The sequence below is a fragment of the Vulpes vulpes genome, chromosome 1 (genome assembly GCF_048418805.1).
Source record: "Vulpes vulpes isolate BD-2025 chromosome 1, VulVul3, whole genome shotgun sequence".
NCBI classification, from domain to species: domain Eukaryota; kingdom Metazoa; phylum Chordata; class Mammalia; order Carnivora; family Canidae; genus Vulpes; species Vulpes vulpes.
This window is the reverse complement of record NC_132780.1, coordinates 70,966,689-70,990,395: the sequence shown is the minus strand read 5'-3', so window position 1 is coordinate 70,990,395 and position 23,707 is coordinate 70,966,689. Positions and strand designations below refer to the sequence as shown.

General features: G+C 38.5%; 1 protein-coding gene across 1 annotated transcript in view; it reads right to left on the bottom strand.

Moving 5' to 3' along the window:
- Window positions 1-23,707, bottom strand: part of PRKN (parkin RBR E3 ubiquitin protein ligase) — a 1,279,940-nt gene that overhangs the window by 848,774 nt on the left and 407,459 nt on the right. The window contains exon 3 of the mRNA XM_026015949.2: window positions 18,865-19,102. Within this exon, the coding sequence (XP_025871734.2) occupies window positions 18,865-19,102 (238 nt within the window). The remainder of the gene's footprint in view (window positions 1-18,864; window positions 19,103-23,707) is intronic.

Below are 23,707 nucleotides of genomic sequence, written 5' to 3'. Positions count from 1 at the left end.
GAAATAGATGTCCTTCATGAAAGCAATACACTAACCCAAGATCCAACAGAACAAGAATTAATTAGATGAGAACAATTAAACCAACGAGAGAAATTTATGGCTATACTTTTGAATATTATTCGTATTGCTTTCACTGTTTTATTTTTATAAACATATGGAGATCTTTTTCTTCTTCATTTATCTCACCTTCAATTTAGCGGACCATACTTTTGTTTACTGAATTAAACATTTGTCAATAGCATCTGATTTTCACTGGCCCTGAGAATTCAGAAACAAATACTTTTATGGAGCTGCCTTACTTTTCATGGCAACACAGTGGTTTGTACAGATTCAATAAGAACTTCTTCTCATTTTACCATGACATAAATGAATAAATAGCCCAACAAAGGATGCCCACAGAGTCGTGTCTGAGAATACTTCTCACTTCATAAGGTATGACGGCACATTTTTAAGAAATGATAACCAATTTTATTTGTGTAGTCAATGCCTACAAAGCCTAGGCCAAAAATCAGGTTTGGTACTGGGCCAATGCAGTCCCATTTACAGGTCATAATCTCTATTTGATGTGACAAATAATCACTAGATTATGGCTTATTGTTCTAGAAGACAATAACCAGTGCTGTATCATATCGAGCCGTCTTACTCTAACATTTCTTCATTACACACATACACACACACACACACACTCCAATGTTGGAAGGGGATCTTTCTTTAATTTGTACTTTGAAATTTCTACACAAAAGTACAGAAAATAGTACAATAGAACCATAATCAGACAAAGTTGATTCCTTCATGGTACATCTACTCACCCACTTCATAACTTGCCAGATGAATTAGGACTTGCATATGGTGAATATTCTGACTTTGATACTATCTCCAATTATTGTCTGGAATAATTCTATTCAGAAAAACTTTCCCCAACCACTAGGGCTACTTAGTTATCTTAAAATAGAATTCTTACAGGACAAGTACAATAAATCCTTACTGTTTTTTCTTTCAATTACCAATTTTCTGAGTACAGCCATAGTGTTCGAGTTATTTCCAATGCTTTCCAATACCTTTAATTTTTTGGTAAAATAATTTTAATAAATTGTATTCAATACTCTTTTTTATCTTGGGTTATTCCATCTTTGGATAATACATCTTTGTTACTCCAAGTGTCTTTCATGCTATCCATTCATCTTTGATGACTTACACAAGCTATCAAACAAGATAGTACCATAAGGTGTCCAGGATTAATCTTGTATCTTTTCTATCCTAGGCCTAAAAGTGCCATTCGCCAAGGATTCTTGGCTCCTTTTTGTGGGACATAGTGTCAAGAGACCAAAATTTGAGTGGCCATAAATTTACTATTAATTTATAGGCTTGGAGGAATGATCTAGATGCTCTACCTGAAAATTAGTTTGGTAAGGAAGGGAGGGTAGGCAGGGTGATAGGCTGTGATAGGAAACATCAAACCACAGGAGGTCTCAACACTGGCTGTTTATCAAAATCACCTGTGAAGTCATCAAAATATAGAATCCCAGGCCCAACCAAGACATGTTGAATCCAATGCTCAAAGGTGAGTCCAAAGTTATTTATTTTTTTATTTTTTTCTTTAAGATTTTTTATTTATTCATTTATAATAGATAGAGAGAGGCAGAGACACAGGCAGAGGGAGAATCAGGCTCCATGCTGGGAGCCCGACGCGGGACTCGATCCTGGGACTCCAGGATTGCGCCCTAGGCCAAAGGCTGGCGCCAAACCACTGAGCCACCCAGGGATCCCCCCAAAGTTATTTAAAATACCCTCAGGAAATGTAATCATTTCAGGGGTCACTGGACAGGAATGCTAAATTATAGTCTCTAAGTACCTACATTTCCAGGACCTTAAGATAGAGTATTTTGAAGACCTTTAGGAGTTGAATCATTTGTATCTCTTACTACTATTTTTTTCTTATCTTAAAAAGTAATATATACTCATTTTTATAGAGTTATAATAAAACAAGTTTCAAAGTAAAAAATAAAAATAAATAATCCTATTTCAAGGGAAAAAAACACTATCAACTCCTGTATCTGTTTTTTTGTTTTATTTTGGTTTGGTTTGGTTTGGGTTTTTTTTTTTTTTTTTTTTTTTTTTGTATTTCATAGGCACACATGGGCTTATATTTAGTTGCCTATTTTTTTAGACAGGATCATACACTATTCAGTATTCCAGAATCTACTTTTTTCATAAAGCATTTTTCTTTGACCTTAAATATTATTCTCCAACATCATCTTCAATGTTTGTACAGTGTGCCATTTTATCAGGTTGTCACACATTTATTTATTTATTCAGTCTTTAATGTTGCACCCCCTGATTGTTTTAATTTTTCCCAATATAAATAATGCTACTTTTGAACACCTAATAGATAATTCCTTGTACACATCCTTAATATGATTTTATGATAAACTCTAAAAAGTAGAATTACTAAGCCAAGAGGTAGAAGTAGCATTTCCTCTTGTAGAACTGCAAAGTTTTAAAATAATCCCCTAACAATTTGAGGTAACAGAATATTCTGTGACACCCATAAAGGACTATAATTAAAGAAGCAAGGGTGTTGAAGAGAGAAGGAAACTTGTTATCTGATTTTTAAAGGACTGTCATACGTTGAATGCTAACATATGGAAAAACTAAGAAATGTGCAGGATATGTGATTGAAAGATGGCGGCACTAAATGATGTCATGGCAACCTTGTGCTGGGGAAAATGCAACATAGACCTTGACTGCATGTTTGTGAAGTAGAGGATTTGGGAAAAAGAATTAAATATTTGTTTATATAGAATTTGGAAGCTGGAGTATCTTGTAATGTTGATCTCAATGGTTAAGATATCTTTCTCTGACAGAAACACTGGATACTGCTTCAGGAATCTAAACTTCTCCCGCAACTTAGAATCATAGCTGTGAATGAATTACATCTCATAGTCTCAAAAGGCCATCACAAGGGGATCCCTGGGTGGCTCAGCAGTTTAGCGCCTGCCTTTGGCCCAGGGCGCGATTCTGGAGTCCCGGGATTGAGTCCCACATTGGGCTCCCTGCATGGAGCCTGCTTCTCCCTCTGCCTGTGTCTCTGCCTCTCTCTCTCTCTATGTCTATCATGAATGAATAAATAAATCTTAAAAAAAAAAGGCCATCACAAGATTAAGGAATGAATGTGTTTTTATTATTTTAATACATATTTATTAAGTATCTCCTATGCTCCAACCATTGTGTGAGATAATGCAGACAGGATGAAATCCAGTCTCATGAAATCCACTCCCCAGTGGACCTTATACAACCTGTGTGAGCGACCCGGGTGCTCAAAGTCCTACTGTACAGTTCGTTGGCCTCTCAAATTAACTATGTTAAAAGAGAAAACTTGTTTTTCTTCACATAACCAAGAAAAATTATTTGCCATGAAGTCCAAATCAAAAAGATACCTGTGGAAACAATAATTTAAAGAAATGTTGGAAAAGATAACAAGTCTGAAAGATTCTGGATTGTTCACTAATGAAAGATAATTTGAGGCTCTAATCTGTTTCTCTGTAATAAGCAGCAAGTGATACAAATGTATAATCACACAGTGGCCCTAGATTATCAGTATGTCCTATCACTGAAGATGTGCTGTATTTTATTGAGCTATAGCATTTCTTACTGACATAAAGAAAATGGATTAAGCAAAGGATTTAAAGCCGTGGTTCTATTTTACCAGAGTAAGTTGACACATGTGAAATATGGCAGCTATGCTAGCAGTATTAATTAACATATAAAATCCTTAGTAATTGACATAATCTTTCTCATTTTCAGGAAAGAAAATCCTCTATGGTCAATTTGAAGTAAGTTGTCTCACCACCTGTGGAAAAATTCTAGTTCCTACTCCTCTCGCTCTATCTTTCCCCAAGATTCTATTTATTTTTCAAATACTTGAAACACCATGAAAATATCAGTGATGTCACCATGAAAGAGTAAATGTAGTAAAATATTATCAAATGATTCAACAATTTTTTGAAGAGCGATGACTTCATAGCCATCGGCTAGAAATCAAAGAGTTTTTGACTGGGTCTTTATCATCAAAATGATCATACAAGCATCAGAAACCCATACAACATGCAGCTTTTATAAATAATTACTCAGGCAGAAGTATCAGTCACTAACGCTGTGTCTTTACATTCTCTGTGACAATATGAAGATTGCAAGGCAAACACTAGCAATCCGGGAAGGTTGGCAAATCGTACTTGCCTATGCCATCACTCTAGATTTAAATGTTTGCCTTTGTTTGTCAGTGCGTTAGCAAAGTGCCTTCTCTTTGAAGGTAGGACGTCATGAAGATGTGCACACATCTTTTACTTGAAGTTATGTAAGGGTGGGTAGATGTTTAGACCCATATAAAGACCCATCCTTAGATTCATGTAAACCTTAGAAGCACTCATTTCCAGCACGTTGTTCTGTATAATGACTCTGGTCTGAAAACATGTACTCAGGTGATAGAATCTGAATCTGCGTGTGCCATCCTCTTGTTCACTGAAATATAAGCTCTGTCACTTGTGTGATCAGTCCCCAGCTAGTCTCCTCCTTCAAAATACTGTATGGAGCCAAATGGTTCTCCAAGCAGGGTCCAACTGAAAAAAAAATTAAAATATTGAAACAACTTCATCTCTTTTTTTGCCTTATCAAAACTTCCTTTCTGTCCAAGTGGTTCCCAATGACTAAACACAGATCATGAAAACTAAAAGATTAGTCCTATTTTTTGATGAAATACTCTAGAAGTAGTAACATTACCTAACAGAGTATGAGAAAAACAAATCAGACATAACTCACAGCTAGAAGGTGATAACAATGTAGAATTTTAGGAAAATAGCCCTAAGAGTTTTTGTTGCCATGTCATTCTTCACTACCCTGGCACACCCACTATGCCTACTTGGTCCTAAATATATGGTGGAAGTGACCAATATTTAAAATTAAATATTAATTAGTTAAAGTGAAATAAAACCCAACTCCAAAACCACAGTAAGAAGAAAGAAGGCAGTCTTGTGAGCCAAAGTCTCTGAAGTATGGCATGAGGATAAAGCTCCTGTTTTTGAGGGTTTTTTTTTTTTTTTTCTGATTTAAGTCAAGTAACTCTGAATCTATAAACTTGGGACTGATGTTAGAGTCCAGGCTCAACATCACAGCTTTTGCTCATATGAGCTGCAAAGAGACAGGATAACACAAACAGCCAACGGTTATTAACGTGTAACATGTAGTATGTGTCAACCCCTGTTCTTAAGTGTTGGTCAGGAGTGAGCTGGAATGAAGCCATGAGATAGGTTATTTCATTATGTGTGCATTGTAAATAAGGAAACTGAGGCATAGCACCCTGAAGAAATCTCTGCTTCTCAAACTGGACTGTGCACTGTTTGCCAGAGGACCTTTTTAGACACACAGTTTCTGATTCAGTAGGTCTGGGATGGAGCCAAAGACTCTGCATCTTTGACAAAGCCCTGAGTGATAATGATATTGCTGCTCTACAGACCTCCAGTTAGAACAGCAGAAAGTGAACTGGCAAAGGTCACAGAAGCAGTAAGAAGCAGAGCTGGGATGTGACTCAGTCAGCCTGGCTCTAGAGCCCATACTCATCACCACTAAACTTAGCATCTGTGTCACAGATACATTACACACTTGGGTACTGTGGCCCAAGGTTAAACAAATGCCTATCACCTTTTTCTATGGCACTCTCCAGGAAACACTTGCAAACGTTTATTAAGTGCCTTCCATATAATAGGCACTGTGGTAAACATTTGAAGTATAAAAAAAAACATATTCCCTGCCTCAACAGATTTTTATTTAATCCACTAGACAAACTATTGGACATTTGATTCCTTCTAATCACAATTCCATTGACTGAACATTACAGTTAGTTTAATTATCATACACAGAGAAGATAGAGCATTAACTTTCAAAGAATCAGAGTACCATAACATACTGCTAACACCATGGGTAATCAATATAATTCTCTCTTTAGGGATTGAGGAAAATATTTTTTTAGATATTACAGAGCGTTAGGGGCATCATTTGGATAATTAATTATAGCTCAAGAGATTTAGAAGACACAGGAGTTTGGGTCTGATTCTATGGAATTACCTAGAAAAATAATTTAAAAAACAGAGTCCTGATAGTTGTTTTTTGTTTTTGTTTTTCTTATCATGAGGGTTTCAATCTGTTTTATAAAATGGACATTTTGCTAATTTCTATTTTAATTACATAGGTGGAACAAAGATTCTTGAATTATGTGTAAATTTCTTAGAAGCTACAGTTCACACAAAATAACACTTCCAATGAAACAGTCACAAAATTTCCATTAATCTTTATTTATTCAGAACAAACTTAGAAAGTTTTAAAAGAGTTTATTATAGGCAGCCAATTTCTACCACTTAATTTGTAATTTTTCTCTTTATCTTCCTTCTAACAAATCAAGAAAATGGAATCCAGCAGCTTGCCAACATTTTTGGCACAGTCTGCATTAATTAGAACGCTCCAGCGATTCCCAAGACGGACCTCACCAGCTATAAATATCCTGCCTCAGCTCCCACTCTCCCATCAAGTGCAAATCTTCCCATCTTGGCACATGTCCAGTGTCCTCCGAAAGACCTCAGAGCTCAAAGAGTAAAAAATGCAAATGGTTTATTTTGTGGGCAGTAGGCCCCCAGGAGATGGATGCCTATGTGCTACCCATGGTAGGGCGTGTAGAGCATGCAATCACGGCAGCCTCATGTGGTCCAGAGTGCTACTTCTCCCTTCCCCTTGTAATCAAAATATTACTCTGCAGAGGTGACTTCAGAAAAATCAAAACATCTGAGGCCCCTGGCAAGTACCACTGTGATTTCCCACCACTACCCGCTATAGCTCATTTTTAACTGCTTATGTTTTACAGCAAACAGTCACAAACCACAAAACACTTCTAACAGAATCATGTGTGCCAGAAGAGGCTGGACCAAAAGCACGGGGTAGGAAGGCTAGCCTTGGTTTGTATTCCCATTTCCAACAGGAAGCCTGCTCTCCACTCAGCCAACAAGTCATGGATGAAGTCAAGTGCTCACTCACGTGGCTTCTGGGCTTTCCTCCCTGTATTCTCTGTCACAGAGAAGGACACACTGGCCCTCCTTCCAGCTTTACTTGACTACATAACTCTTCTCCTTTTCTAAGTATTTAAGGAAGAAAATGCAAGATGTGGGAACACTTAACCACCAGAAGACAGGAGAGATGTGACAAAGAGTTATTATCGCCATTTTGGTCACTGAAAGTTTTGACTTCCAGACCTCTCCACCACAGGACACCCCCACTCTCAATCATGTTTCTGATGTCATCGATACTTTGAATCTGTTGTAGAATCCAGCCACGGTCATCACTGTCTGGAAACGATACAAGTTCACACACCTCTGAGTGTGACCAACTCCTTAACACTTCCTCCAAACCTCCATGCCTCGCCAACCACAGAAAAGTACTTCATGTACAGGATGCTTATCTTAGCATCTCCATCCTCCAAAGCCCTATTCTGCTTTGATTTGCTATTTTTTCACAACTCAGTCCATCTTAATTGTATAGGTACATCTTTCAAACTTACATCTTTCAAAGCTTCTTGAGGGTCTGGGTCTTCTTATTAACCCTTGTATTTCCTTTTGCCAGTTTATCATACATAAGAAGTTCTCTGAAGTTCTGACACACGCTACAACATGGACGGGCTCTGAAGACATCAAGCTAAGTGAAATAAGCCAGTCACAAAAAGACAACTGCAGTACGGTTTCACTCAGATGAGGTATCTAGAGTCGTCAAATTCATAAGAAATAGAAAGTGGAATGCTCGTTGCCAGAGCCTGGGGGGAGGAGGGAATGAGGAGTTGTTTCAAGGGTATGTAGAGTTTTGGTCTTACAATATGGAAAAGTTCTGGAGATTGGTTGCACAACAAGGTGAATATCCTTAACTCTACTGAACTGTACACTTAGAAATGATTAAGATGGTTACTGTCATGAGTTTTTTTTACCACAATGATAATACACAGAAGGTCGGCTGGTAAGAAGTGCAGGCACTAATTATTTGATAGCTTACACTGCTCTGTGTGGAGTGCTTAGTTATCTCTAACCACCACTCTACTAAGTTGTGGCTTCCTCAGGGTTAGAACTGTGGCTTGGACTCTGCACACCCATGGCATATTGTGCCCTGCTTTCTACATGCAAATATTAACCATTTTACCCACTATGTGTGACAAATGAGTCAAAAAGTTGTAAGGGCTGTATTTTATATGCTGAGAAACTTACTGGCTATATGACAATATAGCCACCACCACTCATTCTCCAGGCAATGGAATTACAAAGTATATGAGACTTGCTTGCAATTGATGAACATACTTTCAAAGTGAAAATGAAGCAAAAACAGGACAAGTAATCACACTGTAGTATTATGGAGAACATGATCAACAGGAAGAAGCAACTCATCCTGCTTTTAAAACAGTGTTCAGACTTCTTGGAAAGGAATATGACTATTCCTCCTCACCTCAAAAACCCACCCAAAAATATGTTATGCTGGCAAAATTCCCACTACCATGCAATATCATTTTCTATGTTTTCCCTTATAATACTGAAAGAGTATATTATAGCAAAAATATCTATGCTAGAGAAAAATATAAGTTCTTGGCAAAATCAACGTATTTTTAATAATTTCATGTGATAGCAACTTTAAGTTGCTCTAGCATGACTGCCAAAATTCTGTTTCAGGGAAGGTTTACACAAGGGGCACTCCTAAATCTGTCCAATACACCAAGAAATTCACACTCTCTGGCTCAAAGACATTTGCATGTCTAATACACATTTTCAAGTATTGAGATTTGATTTTGGATAAAATGAGAATTAATTCTGAAGTTTATCACTTTATTTCATTAGTAGGCCTCCATGACTGATTTGTATTTGGCAGGTGTTAACTAATTTATAATCCTGTACATAATTTTCATCTTGTACTACATTGAACCACTGGCAAAAAAAAATAATAATAAAAATAAATTTAAAAAAGTGCTGATAAGAACATAGTCTCTAATAATCATGATATATCTACAGGGCGTATCTAGGGCTCATACCTTAAAAACAATTTCATTTCATTTTTTTAGTAGTCTTTATTTCTTTTTTTAATTTTAAGATTTATTTATTTATTTATGAACACACACACAGAGAGAGAGAGAGAGAGAGAGAGAGAGAGGCAGAGACACAGGCAGAGGGAGAAGCAGGCTCCATGCCAGGAGCCCGACACGGGACTCAATCCCAGGACTCCAGGATCACGCCCTGGGCCAAAGGCAGGCGCGAAACCACTGAGCCACCCAGGGATCCCCAGTAATCTTTATTTCTTAGAGCATTTTTTAGGTTTACAGCAAAACTGAGTAAAAAGTAGAGTTCCCATAGATCCCCGTCCCCAACACACACAGAAGTTGCTCCATTACCAACACTCCACACCAGAGTCATGCATTTGTTGTAACAGTGACCCTACATCGACACACCATTATCACTCAAAGTCCATAGTTCAAATTGGGGTTCACTCTTGGGGTTATATATTCTATGGGTTTTGGTAAATGTATAAAGACATACATCTACCATGACAGTATTAACAGAATAGTTTTTCTGTCCTAAAAAAAAAATCCTGTGTTCTGACTATCTGTCCTTCCTTCTCCCCAATCTCATGCAACCACTGATTTTTCACTGCACTGATAGTTTCCTTTTTTCCAGAATGTCATATAGTTAGAATCATATAGTATATAGGCTTCCAAGATTGGCTTCCTTTACTTAGTATTATGCACTTAAATTTCCCCCACGTCTTTTCATGGCTTGATAGCTCATTTCTTTTTAGCATGGATGGACCACAATTTATCTATCCACCTATGGAAGGATCACAGTTGCTTCCAAGGTTTAGTAATTATAAATAAAGCTGCTACACATCTGTGTGCAGCTCATTGTGTAGATATGCATTTTTGACTCAGTTGAGTAAACAGGAAGGAGTGTACTTCCTGTGTCATATGGTAAGAGTATGTTTAATTTTGTAAGAAATTGAGTTCAAAAGTGGCTATACAGGTGTGCCTGGAGGGCTCCTTGGGTCCTGGGATCAGGCTCTGAATCGGGCTCCCTGCTTGGTGAGAGGCCTGCTTCTCCTTCTCCTTCTGACCTCTCTCCCCTGTGCTCATGTGCTCTCTCTCTTCACTCTGCTCTCTCTCTCAAATAAATAAAATATTTTAAAAAATTAAAAAATTAAAAATTAAAAAATGGCTATACCATTTCATTTCCACCAGCAAAGAATGACAGTTGGTGTGGCTCCACATCCCGTCGAAATTTGGTGTTGTCAGTGTTGGATTAGGGCTATTCTAATTAAGTGTGTAATAGTATCGCATTGTTTCAATTTGTAATTTCCTAATGGCACATAATATTGAACATCTTTTCATATGCTTATTTGCCATCTGTGTAAATTCTTTGGTGAGGTATCTGTTCATGTCTTTTGCCTAATTTTTAATCCATTTGTTCACTTCATTGTTGGGTTTTAAGGATTCTTTGTATATTTTGGAGAATAGTCCTTTATCAAATGTGGCTTTTGCAAATATTTTCTCCCAGTCTCTGGCTTGCCTTCTTATTCTCTTGACATTGTCTTTCACAGAGGAGAAATTGTTCATTTTAATGAAGTTCAGCTTATCATTTATTTATTTCAAAGATCATGCCTTTGGTGCTGTATCTAAAGACTCATCACTATACTCAAGGTCATCTAGGTTTTCTCCCATGCTACACTCTAGAAGTTTAATAGTTTTGTGTTTTATACTTAGGTCTGTGATCCATTTTGAGTTAATTTTTGTGAAAATTATAAGATCTGTGCCTGGATATTTTTACATGGATATTCAGTTATTCCAGCACCATATTTGTTTAAAAGGTTATCTATTTTCTACCACATTGCCTTTTCTCATTTTTCAAAGATCTGCTGACCATATTTATGTGGGTCCATGTCTAGGATCTCTATTCTCTTCCATTGATCTATTTGTCTATTCTCCCACCCACACTATACTGTATTGATGATTGTAGCTTTACAGTATGTCATAACATTAGGTGGCATTTTTTTAAAGATTGAATGATTGATTGATTGATTCATGAGAGACAGAGTAAGAGAGAGAGGCAGAGACACAGGCAGAGGGAGAAGCAGGCTCCAGGCAGGGAGCCCAACATGGGACTCCAGGATCAGGCCCTGGGCCGAAGGCAGGCGCTAAACCGCTGAGCCACCCGGGTTGCCCAAGAACTGGATAAAATTAACAAGAGTTTTATTTAAAAAAAAAAATAATAATAATACATCACGTGATATAAAATTGAGTTTTAAAATTTGACTTCTTGACTAAAATCAACAACACAATTCTTCAAAACTACCTATTGTCAGACTATGTCTATTGTTTATAACCAAAATACTTAGAGGAAATGTAGAAGCTCATTCTTTACTTCTGATATCTATTTTTTAAAATTTTTATTTATTTATGATAGTCACACACAGAGAGAGATAGAGAGGCAGAGACATAGGCAGAAGGAGAAGCAGGCTCCATGCACCGGGAGCCCGACGTGGGATTCCATCCCGGGTCTCCAGGATCGCGCCCCGGGCCAAAGGCAGGCGCTAAACCGCTGCACCACCCAGGGATCCCTGATATCTATATTTTGAAGAGTATAGGCTACTGGATACTTCAAACACAAGCTTTGGAGTCAGACAATCCTCGGTAAAATCTTGTCTTGTCTGGATGAGTTCCTCAAAAAGTGTGATGCTACTTCCTATCTATAATGAGGACAATAATATTGTCTGCCTGGTGGGGCTTCTAAAGAACCAAATAAGACAGTCATGGAAGCAGTGCTTAGTACAATGCCAGGTTCACAGCAAACACTCATAGATGTTGACCATCATTATTACCACTAGTTTCTGATGTCATGAGCATTAGAGTATTTCTATGATTCACAGGCAGCCACTTCAAAAGCATCTGACTTAGCCAATTCCCTAAGTCAGATTACTCTACTGCATTGCCCAAAACTCTTCCAGTGGCTAACCTTCTCACCAAGGTAAAACAAGCTCTACAATACCCTATGCAACTTACTCCCATTTTGACTCCCTTATAACTTCCCTTCCTCCTATTGCCTCACACCCCTTGCTCCAGCCACGCTAACCTCCTTACATTCCAACCAGGTCCTGCCTTGGTTCCATACTGGGCTCTCCCTCTGCCTGAAATCCCTTAACAAATGCTCTCCTGAAATATCATTTCATGAGAAAGGCCTTCTTATTAGCACCTTATACAAAAGAGTACCCCTTCCAACACTCTCTATTCCTTTTACTCTGCTTAATTTTTTGACAGAGGACATATACTTACTAGTTCTTTGTTTCTATGCTTATTAGCTATTCCCTAAGTAGAATGGGATCCATTCAGGTAGGCATTTTTTCTGTTTTTATTTTCTGCTACATCTTAGCACCTAGAATTATGCCTGGCTCAGGGTGGGGATTCACTGACCTTTTGTTCATGTAATTAACTGTATGACAAAATTTAGAGAATATTTTTTTCCTAGGCCCAATAACTTCATAAAATCTGATTGTCAGGAGGTAATGAATGGTATCTCATTAAAGAAATGAAGACATAACATGATAACTTAGTTCATGCATGGATGGGTTCCTTAGAGTTCAGGAGTAGCTACTGAAGGTTCTCATTCGAATATTTATAAAATAACGTATTTTATACATTTGCAATATTTTAAAAAGTATTATTTCTTATTATTTAGGTAGCACTACTCAAAGGATGGCTGCTGGAATGACACTTTTAGCATGACCTGGGAGTGCAAAGAAATAGTGATTCTCAGCCTTTACTGCAAGCTGACTGGGCTGGACCCAGCCCTCACACAATTCTGATGAGCACTACAGCTTGAGAACCACTGCTCTAAGGGTTACCTGAATGAGTCACTTGATTTATTTGAATTCCTCTTATAAATATATAAGAATATATAACATGTCCTAGATTCTAAGTGTAAAAATCATATAATTGGTTATTAACAGGGTCTCTCAAATTAAGTTATCTTTTGCCATCTATTAATAATAATAAAAAAAACCCCAACTTGCATGGTTTTAGAAGTTCCGATTTGTTTCTGCCACACATGTGGCTACAGCCTAGCTACTTGCCCTTTAGAGATCTCCCAAGTTTGGCACCTAAATTCTTCCTTGTCTAATTTGAACACCCTAGAAACGTGAAGAAAGTGAGTTTAATTCTCTTCAAATTCTTTCTTTCAGGCACAGCTTTTAAAATATTTTGTAACCAGGGATTTTATTTTCCCAAAATGAAACATGTTGTAGAAGGGTTAATTAATATGTAAAACTAGTTAAGTATGCAACTGCTCTGGCTACCAAGGGTTGATTTGGTTTGTCCACTTCTCTTTCCCTGACCTGCCTTCTTCCTCCCACCTAGTTGAGGACACCAGGCAGGACTCACAGTTGTAAGGTTGGCAAATCCCTGCTGTAGGGCATAGTTTCTCAGAATGTAGTCAGCACTGGGATTTCTGGGCCTCTACCCCCAGTCAACTGAATTAATAAGCACGGAATGAGTATCCACAGATGGCTCTTCTGCACACTGGAGTGAATCACTGTTCCAGAAACTCTAACCTGTCATTTTTAGTAAAGAAAAATAATCATGTAAGCACACTGCCCCTACAATCATTCCAAATAACCCCAATCAAGGTACTACATTCATTCCAACACTGAAATTGCCAAGATGCTTTAAGAAGTGAAGTCAAATAATTTTAAATAAAGTATTGCTTCCAAAAGTTAAGTATACAGAAATTATGATGAAAAGCTTACTACATTTATAATTTTAAATCATTTAGTAAATGTTTATTGTCACTCTTCTAGGAGACTTGGGGGAAAAACTGTAATAAACTGGACAGATATCCTGTCCTCAATGAGAAGAAGTATATGCAAAGGAAATGAAGTACATATATAAAAGTGGTAGAAGGTACAAGGAGATGATTGAAAAGGAGATGATTCTTCCCAGATCTGAAGATGAAGGGATGACTCTTTGTAGTTCAATTTTAACATAATTAAGAAGTCTTTTAAAAAATATTTTATTTATTTATCTACTTGACACAGAGAGAGAAAGCACAAGCAGGGAGAGTCAGAGAAGGAGAAGCTGGCTCCCCACTGAGCAGGGAGCCTGATAGGGTAGCTCTATCCCAGAACCCTGGGATCGTGCCCTGAGGAGAAGGTAGATGTTAACTGACTGAGCCACCCAGGTGCCCCAACATAGTTAAGTCTTAAAGTTGGCCTGGTATAACGCATCTCTCCTTTCCCTATCCCTTCCAGATTCTGTATAATTAGCACATCCCCCTCACACAACATGCAAGGCCCCAGGAGAACTCATTCCTGGTCTGGGGGTGTGTGATGGCACCCCTGTCAGCCACCTGGTGCCCCAGCAAGTGGTACCATGACTAGACTCCAGCCCTGCAAAAAATACATACAGCTAACAGTCAGTGGGTTAATGAGAACAGGATGATCAGAGAGTGGTCAGATGGAACTCTCTGAGGTGTATGCAAATATAAACAGTCTTATCATGGAGCACAGAGTCATCTGAAGGCACTAGCTATGATGGTGTTGTCATTTACCATATTATGTACATTTATAGGAGTTTATCTAATCTCTTGTTTGGGTTGAAAGAATTACACATTTCAATTAAAAATACAAAGTGAGGGACCCCTGGGTGGCTCAGCGGTTTAGCACCTGCTTTTGGTCAAAGGGCATGATCTTGGGGTTCTGGGATCGAGTCCCACGTCAGGCCCCCTGTGTGGGGCCTGCTTCTCCCTCTGCCTGTGTCTCTCCCTCTCTTTCTCACTCTGTGTCTTTCATGAATAAATAAAATCCTTTAAAAAATATGAAGTGAATATTAAACATTTAGCAGAATATTCTGAGAGCCTACTTATATCTCTCTCAATCCTACAGTGAAAAAAGAAATTCTTTTTTCTTAAGATTTTACTTATTTATTCATGATAGACACACAGAGAGCGGCAGAGACACAGGCAGAGGGAGAAGCAGGCTCCACGCAGGGAGCCTGACATGGGACTTGACCCTGGGACTCCAGGATCAAGCCTTGGGCCGAAGGCAGGCGCTAAACCGCTGAGCCACCCAGGCTGCCCAAAAAAGAAATTCTTAACTAAAAGTATCATAGTCTAGAGAGACAATCAACTGAAGGTGACAATAATTTCAAAATTATTCATAATAAAATAAAACTGAAGATGACTAAAGACAATTTTATAATAAAATAAAACAGTAAGATTTGTTTTTAGTCTTCAGGTAGATACCATTGACAAAGATGGCAGAGTCAGATATATTAAGAAACTGATTAAAATGTGTAAGTACAAAGGATAATTATTCTGCTGGTATTATTAATGTTCAGATGATAAATATAAAAGCTTGATTTTGCTCTAAACAAAATGAATTTTTTAACTTTTGAAAAGAAATTAAATCCTATTGAAGAACTAATTCATGCATTTATTAAAATAACAAATCTAATTTGTTGATCTATAAATATTTAAAAATAATTGTGTATAATTACAATTTAATCATATTTAATGCATTTTAACTCTCAAATATATCCTGTTTAGACAAAATATATTACATGGTTATCGTTTTATAAACAATAGATATAATTGCTTTGAACTTTATGTTTGAAATTTTACATAAATTTTGCATAAACTGTATCTTACTGAACATTCCTTTGTAATTTACAACCCATTAGAAGAATAAAATGCTGATTATCCATTCTACTTTTAAAGACAACTGTTATTGCTATCTTTTCATAAATTCCAATGGTCCTATTATGGTCATCTATATAGATGTCTCCTCATGTACTCTGAGTTCCAGAATATGTAGAGATCTGTAATTTCATTAATTATTATGAAGCTGTGAATTGCTATCTCTGGTAAATCAATGGACATTCCCACCATCAAGTATGAAAGTACTTCTTGCCCTATATACTAACCAATGCTTGGTATTGTCAGACTTTTAAATATTGGCCCATCAGGTAGGCTACACTGATAAAATATTGTTGTAATACTAATTTCTCTGATCATTAATGAGACCTTGAACATATTTCCACATGAATTGATCAGTTTTCTCCTAAATGTCATTTTATCCTCTACTTTGGTCTCTCCTATTTTTGTACCCATTATATTAATCAATATTATTTTTTACACCAATGTTCATTTAAACTTGTATTTATCCTTGTATTTTTGAGCATCATCTCTCATATCCCATTTTGTCACTTTGAGTTCAAACCCATTCCTCGCTGTTGTGAGTACTTCAACAGTTCTTTCAGACTGAGTACAAATACTCTCAGTGTTCATCTGAAAGTGTCTTTATTTCCCTCTCACTCTCGAGCAATATTTTTGTTAGGCCTGTTGGGTTTGGAGCCATAAGTTAACAAGTGTATCCCTTGGCCATTTGATATTATTCCAATACTGTTTCTTCTATTATTCCTGCCAGGACCCATTCAAATTACTGTTCTATTATAAGTAATCTCCTTCTTCAATTGGTTTTAATATCTTCTTTTTTTCCTTGGTCCTTTACTTTCTTTATAAAGTGAATTTATTTTTGTTCATCTTGATTAAGACCAATTGTGTGTTTCTTTGTTTTATTATGCTTGGGACCATGTACTCTTGAATCAGAGGACTTACACATACTGGAAAATTTTCAGTATTCTCTTAGAAAACTGTCTCTTTTCTATTCTGTATTCTCCTGTCATGAAACTCTTTTCAGAAATATGTTTGGCCAACTCTTCCAAACTTTCAGTCTCCTAAAAGCATTGTTTTACATTTTAACCTGTACCACTTTGGGCAACTCCTTCATCTCCATCTTTCAGTTGACAATTTCTCTCTTTGGCATTGCCAAACTTGCTGTCTTAACCCATCCAATGAGGACTTTTTTTTTTTTCATTCCAATAGCTAAAATTATGTTCTATTTAATAGCTGTTCTTCTATTATGGTTGTATTCTGTTTTAGGTTTCAATTTTTTTCTTTTATGCTTTAATTAACATCAAAAGTATTTGTTTTGTGTTCTGTTTCAAATTGTTACTTTATTTTCTCAAGTTTCAGGGGAAATCAATCTTCCAGTTTATGGAATATACTTACTTCTATTCAAGACAGAACGTCTCTTTGTTTGAATTGTAATGTTTGATGACGTGTGCCCCTTTAAGAAGGGGTGATTCTCTCTGGAAGCGACCTGCCATGCCACCTGAATGTTCTCTCAGAATAGCTTTTATGTATGCTCCACTTGAAACATCAGATGCACCATAAATCGGAGTCCAATACTTATATTAACTTTCCATTCTGGATCATATGGGTACTGCAGAGTTTTAGATGGATCTCATTTTTCCCCATGTATTACATTTTTTCCTATGTCTCATATAATCCTCACTTACTGTATATAGGAGAGAAATTTACTTATACCTTACAAAATCATTGCTATTATTTTGTGCTTTCTGTCACACACAGGCAAAAAGAATCCTGTTATACCTTTGACTATTTTTTTTAACATTTTATTTATTTATTCATGAGAGACACAAGGAGAGAGAGGCAGAGACACAGGCAGAGGGAGAAGCAGGCTGCATGCAGGGAGCCCAACATGGGACTTGATCCCAGGACTCCAGGATCACACCCTGGGCCAAAGGCAGGTGCTAAACCGCTGAGCCACCCAGGCTGCCCCCTTTGACTGTTTTTTTTTAAAGATTTTATTTATTTATTTATTTATTTATTTATTTATTTATTTGAGAGAGAGAGGCAGAGAGACAGAGAGCCTGTGTGTGTGCAGGAACCTGGGAGTGCACAGCGGTGGGGAGGGGCGAAGGGAGAGGGAGAAGCAGATTCCCTACTGAGCAGGGAGTTGGAAGAGGGGTGGGTGCTGATCCTAAGACGTTGAGATCAGGACCTGAGCTCAAGGCAGAGCCACCCAGGTGTCCTCAGGCACCCCTACCTTTGACTATTTAGATTGGAAAATAAAAGACTGGGTAGCCTGGGTGGCTCAGCAGTTTAGCGCCACCTTCACCTGGAGGCCTGGGATCGAGTCCCGCATCGGGATCCCTGCATGGAGCCTGCTTCTCCCCCTGCCTGTGTCTCTGCCTCTCTTTCTCTGTGTCTCATGAATAAATAAATAAAATCTTAAAAAAATAAAAATAAAAGATTAAGGGAAATACATTAATATTGGCAAAATAAGAAAGGAATCGCCATTCTTGCTAAATAAAAGCATTTTGAAAATGGGTTGTAACACGGAAAGACAGAAACATTGTTCACACTGCGGGTGTTATTGACATTGTAATGTGTTGTCTTAGCACTGGCACACGATTAAAGTTGCCTCTCTAAAGTTCTCTTTCTGTTTTTTGAAATTTCCCTACATCATCAGAAACATAATAAACCAAAATGTATTTTAAGAAAATAAGAAATAGAAAAAGAAAGGCAAAACCTGGGAGGGATATAGATGCACCTTAATCATATATTTTGACCCTAGCTCAATGCATCATATTTCCAGAATCCTGCTTCATCTTAATTAATTAAATTTAAAAATAACTAAAATAAAATACCATGACCATGGTCCTGACACCTGCTCCAGCCCTTCCCTTCATTCTTAATTTGAAAGCCCTGTTCTATTGTATTTATTAAATGTATTCACCTCAAATTTTATAGCCAAGTGCCATCCTTCTAATGATGCCTCCTTCTAGTAATCTAGACCTTACATGAATTAAATATGTACATATTGAGCCCCTTCCCTGCAGAGGTCGGCTACACAAAGTGCTCTATTGGCCGTAGACATAATCTGTACAATTACCTGGCCTTCTGTCTGGCAGAACCCTCTCAGAGTTGTCGCTCAGGATCACAGCTAGACCCACCGAGTGGGCTGGGAGGACAGAGCTGCTGAGGTCCACACGCGTTAAGCTCTCAGGCTCTCTGTCTGAGCCCTCCACAGCCTTCCGTGGGCCATCTCCTCCAGGGCCCTCCCTTTCTTGGCCTTTGCTCCAGGGTCTCAGCACAACGTGAATGATGCTCTGCTGATCCAGGTCACAGCTCTGTGTGGGAACAAGGCAGACACAGACTGAGAAAGTGCAATCATTAAAATGCCAAGTAAGGTTTGACCTGTCCTCCATCCCAGAGTCCACAGAAGAGGCTAAGATCTGTTTAGGCCCAAGGTTGCACGCAGTCATGGAACTTGAGAGCCATGTGTGTTTGACAGAGGCAGACACAGGGTCAGCAGGGCCATGGCACTCACACACATGCCTGCTACAAAACGTGGGGACACATGGAACACAGCAACAGAAAACTAGGGTAACAGTCAAAGCAACACCAGAGCTCATAGGGAAAAAACGTACCACACTGCACACATAAGCACAGCAAAAAGCAAAATTCTTTTAAAATTGATTTACTTCTGAAGTGATGTGTCCTCCCAATTCTCAGATATAAATACTGGCATTCATCTCCATTTTATAAAGAACAGAGGGTTGGTTATTGTCAGTTACAGAGCATTTCTCTCTACAATTTAAAATCATGTTTATGGTAGACTCCACACGCATCCCCTATGTCACCAGCAAACACATCACCACAGCGATGGGGAAGCAAGTGAATAGCATACGCAGGCCAATACATCCAAGATCACAATTAAAATCAGTGAATATGTGAAAAAATGCTCTGCATCAATATATTGATGTGTATGAACAGAAGACTGTAAAATTTACTAGAATTAAAGTTAGAAGTCAGATAATTTGCTAGGGCTAAAACAAGACTACCTGAGATCAAAGCCTCATCTCAGAATATCTACTGGATGGAAAATCACTCATCTGTCTGCAGCCCTCCTCCTGCAGAGCCAGGACCTCATTCTTTCAATCAATCCCTGAATTTCATATCTATAAACTACCCACAGTCATGCTCTTATCGTAGCAATGTTCAAACAACACCATGCAAACACAGCTATGCTTGTAACAGTCATAATTGGCCCCCATCCTCCCTCCAGAGCTCCATCGCCATCACCAGCAAACATTTATGAGGGGTGCCCAACATGCAGCAGCATTTCCTGCAGGCTCACCTTGTGGACTCAGAAGATCACTGGGATGCCCTCTGGTCCTCAGTACCATTTCTGCTTCTTCTGTACCCCATGCCCCAGGCCTCTGTCACCTGGACATGCTTGCTTTCCTTGCCACCTGTCCTCACAGCTCTGTGAATCTCAGGGTGGCTCCTACTCAGCCATGGCCACTGTGTCCTCAATCTCCATCTTAGTCTGCCCCACCTCTTGTCCCCATTTCTGTCGAAGCACTGCCCTCCTCCATGGTACGCAGGCATCAGGCCCTCCCCCATCACCTACAACTCTGATGATCCTTCTGTGTCTTCTGATGGCTTCAGTAGAATCACCGCTGTGGGCTCCTCCACCCTACCATTATATCCAGCAAGGTGCCAAGAGCAACTAATTCTGATTCAGAAATTGCCTTCATATCTTCCTGCTCCTTTACTTCTCAATTGCCACCTCCCCATTTTAAGCTTTCATCATTATAGTAGCTGTGCAATTGCTCCCTGACCTCCCATCTCCCTCTATCATCTATTATGTACAAGTTTCTGGAGTATGCGACATAACCTTTTCAAATGTCTCACTATTACCTGTTATATAGAATCTGACATCTTACTATCATCTTCAGGTGTGCTTAGACTTTTCTCCTTTTTAGATCACCTATCTCATGATTTGATCTCCTTTCCATCTCCTTCATCGTATATATGAGAGATGAGATTTTTCATCAGAGCTGTTCCCTCCCATCTCTCCTTCTGGACTTGATTTGGGCTCAGTCACATGACTGGCTTTGGCCAACATGATTGAACCAGGGCCTTAAAATGTATCTGCACCACTGCTGTGGTCAGCAGTAGAGCACCTCTGGGTGCTTTCCACCTCCTGAGCCAGTGCCCCATGTGTACATCTGACACAGACTTGTGTTCAACCACAGAGAGGACCAGGGCAGCTGTACCTACAGCTTGAAAAAAGCCTTCCAGCTTGAGGCAGGCTGGCACCACGGACCCCAGCTGACGTGAAGGATATGCTCATTTGATGTACGGCACTGAGATTTTTGTGGTTGTTCATTAGGCAGTAATAGCTGACAATATCTATTTTCCATTCTCATTGGTCTGATAGACATTCTATCACTATTTATCACAGCCTCCGTGTTCAGCCAGGACCATAGGAATTGTACATAGCCCTGAGCCTAAGTCATTTCAAATAAACCAACACCAAGATCTGAGTACACTTGAGCAGATATGCGAGGACAGGAGCTCTGCAACAGGAGGAAACAGTTGAGAATGAGTCTCCTAACATCCCCTGAGGTTTTTGTCCATAGTGTTTTCTTTTCAAGGAGGCTCAAGAATTCAGTCAGATAAAATTCCTCTCTCTACCTTCAGGACTTACATGCTTCAGATAAAAGTAATGCCTTTCTTCTGCATCTGAGTGCCAGCAATCTTTGCCTGTCATGCTCTTCCTGCCATGGTCAAAGGGTAGAGGTTTTTTTTGGGGCGGGGGGGATGTCTGTCTGTCTGTCTGAGCTTCAGACTCAACTTAGAAATTCTTGAGAGTGGCAACTGGGTCATACTTATATTTTTACTTATCAGATTGACTCACACAGTGCTTTGTACCAGATAGATAGAGAAAATATGTCCGTTGATGGAAAAGTCAAAGGATGGGGGCAGAAATAAGAATGAATAAATGAATGAATGAACAAATATAAAAAATCACAAGCTCGATACCTAAAATGTTCTGTGGGGAACCAGAGGCTGTGGAAGAAAGAACGTGGAATTTAAAGCCAAATAAATGTAATTTATTAGCTGTATAATTTCTGGCAATTTACTTTTCCTCCCTAAGCTCTGGTTTCTACATCTTTCATTGGCAATACCACCAACTTTGAAGACTATTCTGAAGATTTAAGGAAACAGAAGGAGGGCAGACCCCAAGCCACAGCAATAACTCAAAATACATAGGTGTTAGTATCAGTATCATCATTCAGGAGTTTTGAAAACTAAACAAGACTGGCCTCTGATCTTGTACATCAATAAAGCCTCTGAATCTTATTAGGCTGTCCCATTGACACAGTCCTACTTGGAAAATGGGCATAGAAGGCAAAATAAGAAGATGTTATAGATGTGACAATCCTTCTGACAACATTCCAGCTTCCTGTGAACTAGACATTGTTAAAAAAAAATGCCTATATGCTCAGATGCCATGAAACACATGAAGAACCTCAGCAAATTCTCAGAGCCTGCTAAAATTTGACAACCATGAGAGAAATCCCCAAACTGAGATTTTCCTTTCAATTCGAGATTTTTTTTTTTTTTTTAATGCCTAGGCTAGAGCTGGAAAGGGGAACAGGAAGATACAAAGATCCCAAGCAGATTTCAGTAGCTACAGTGATATGTACAGAACATATTTCTCTTGGTCTCCATCCACGGTTCTGAGACCATTAGCTGCTTAATTCTTTGACCTCTCATAAAAAGCGGTGTTGATCTCGGAAGCAGTTCCTCTGCCAGATGGTATAACTACACCATCATGTTGGTAGAGTTCAAAGCCCCACTAATAACACATTCCAGAGATGATAAATTGGATAAAGTTTAGTTGTCTAGTCATTTCAAAGCCCCAAATAATATTTAGTTCTCATAGTATAGGAAAAACTTCCTTAGCTTTGGAAGGTAGAGATTTTCAGTGGAAAGACTGCAGAGTTCTCCAGCATGGTTTTAAACTTCCTCTGAGCAAAAACAATGCCTTCTGTCTCTGTTTCCTCAATAAATAGAATATTTCCTGGCAAAGAGGAAACACATCATATTTGTGGTTTAATTTATTAATTCAACAAGTAAGGAAGTGATATAGGTTGTTCAATGTGGACAAAACAAGTAGTTATTTGCCCAACTGGGCTTGCTGCTTGCTGCCAATCGGACGGAGCCTCTGCCCCATCAGGGACTGAGAGATTTGGATCATATACACTCTCTCTATAGTACCTTTGATTTAGAGACACCCCAGTATTAATAAAATATCTATGGGAGATGATTGACAACCAATAACCAAGTCTCACCTGATTGGCCATTATCTAATAATATACAAGACATTGATTTTTCCTTTTCCTAGAAGGAGTTCCTCTGCTGACATGAAGTTAGGATTCAAATATCTGAGAGTCTGGTAATCCAATTAGGACACTGGAAATAGGGGCACATGGGTGGCTCAGCGGGTTAAGCATCTGCCTTCAGCTCAGGTCATGATCCCAGGGGGTCCTGGAATGGAGCCCTGCCTTGGGCTCCCTGCTCAGTGGGGAGCCTGCTTCTCCCTCTCCTGCTCCTCGCCACTGCTCGTGTTCTCTCTCAGATAAATGAGATCTTTAAAAAGAAAAAAAAAAAGAAAAGAAGAAGAACATTGGAAATAAGCAAAACTTGAAAAACCTGTAATGCTTTTCAAAATATTCTTAACCTTTTAGACCTTGTAAAAACAAGCAATGTTACTCTGACAAGAAAATTCCTGGGGATTGCAAAGTTATTGGAGTGTTTTCCAAACACGTATAAAAGGGTGAGACAGACAATCTCTAAAATGATTAGTAATGAGATTCAAAAAGCCAATAATGTCACATTATTAACCAAGTGCTTTCATCTTCTATAGAAATAACAAT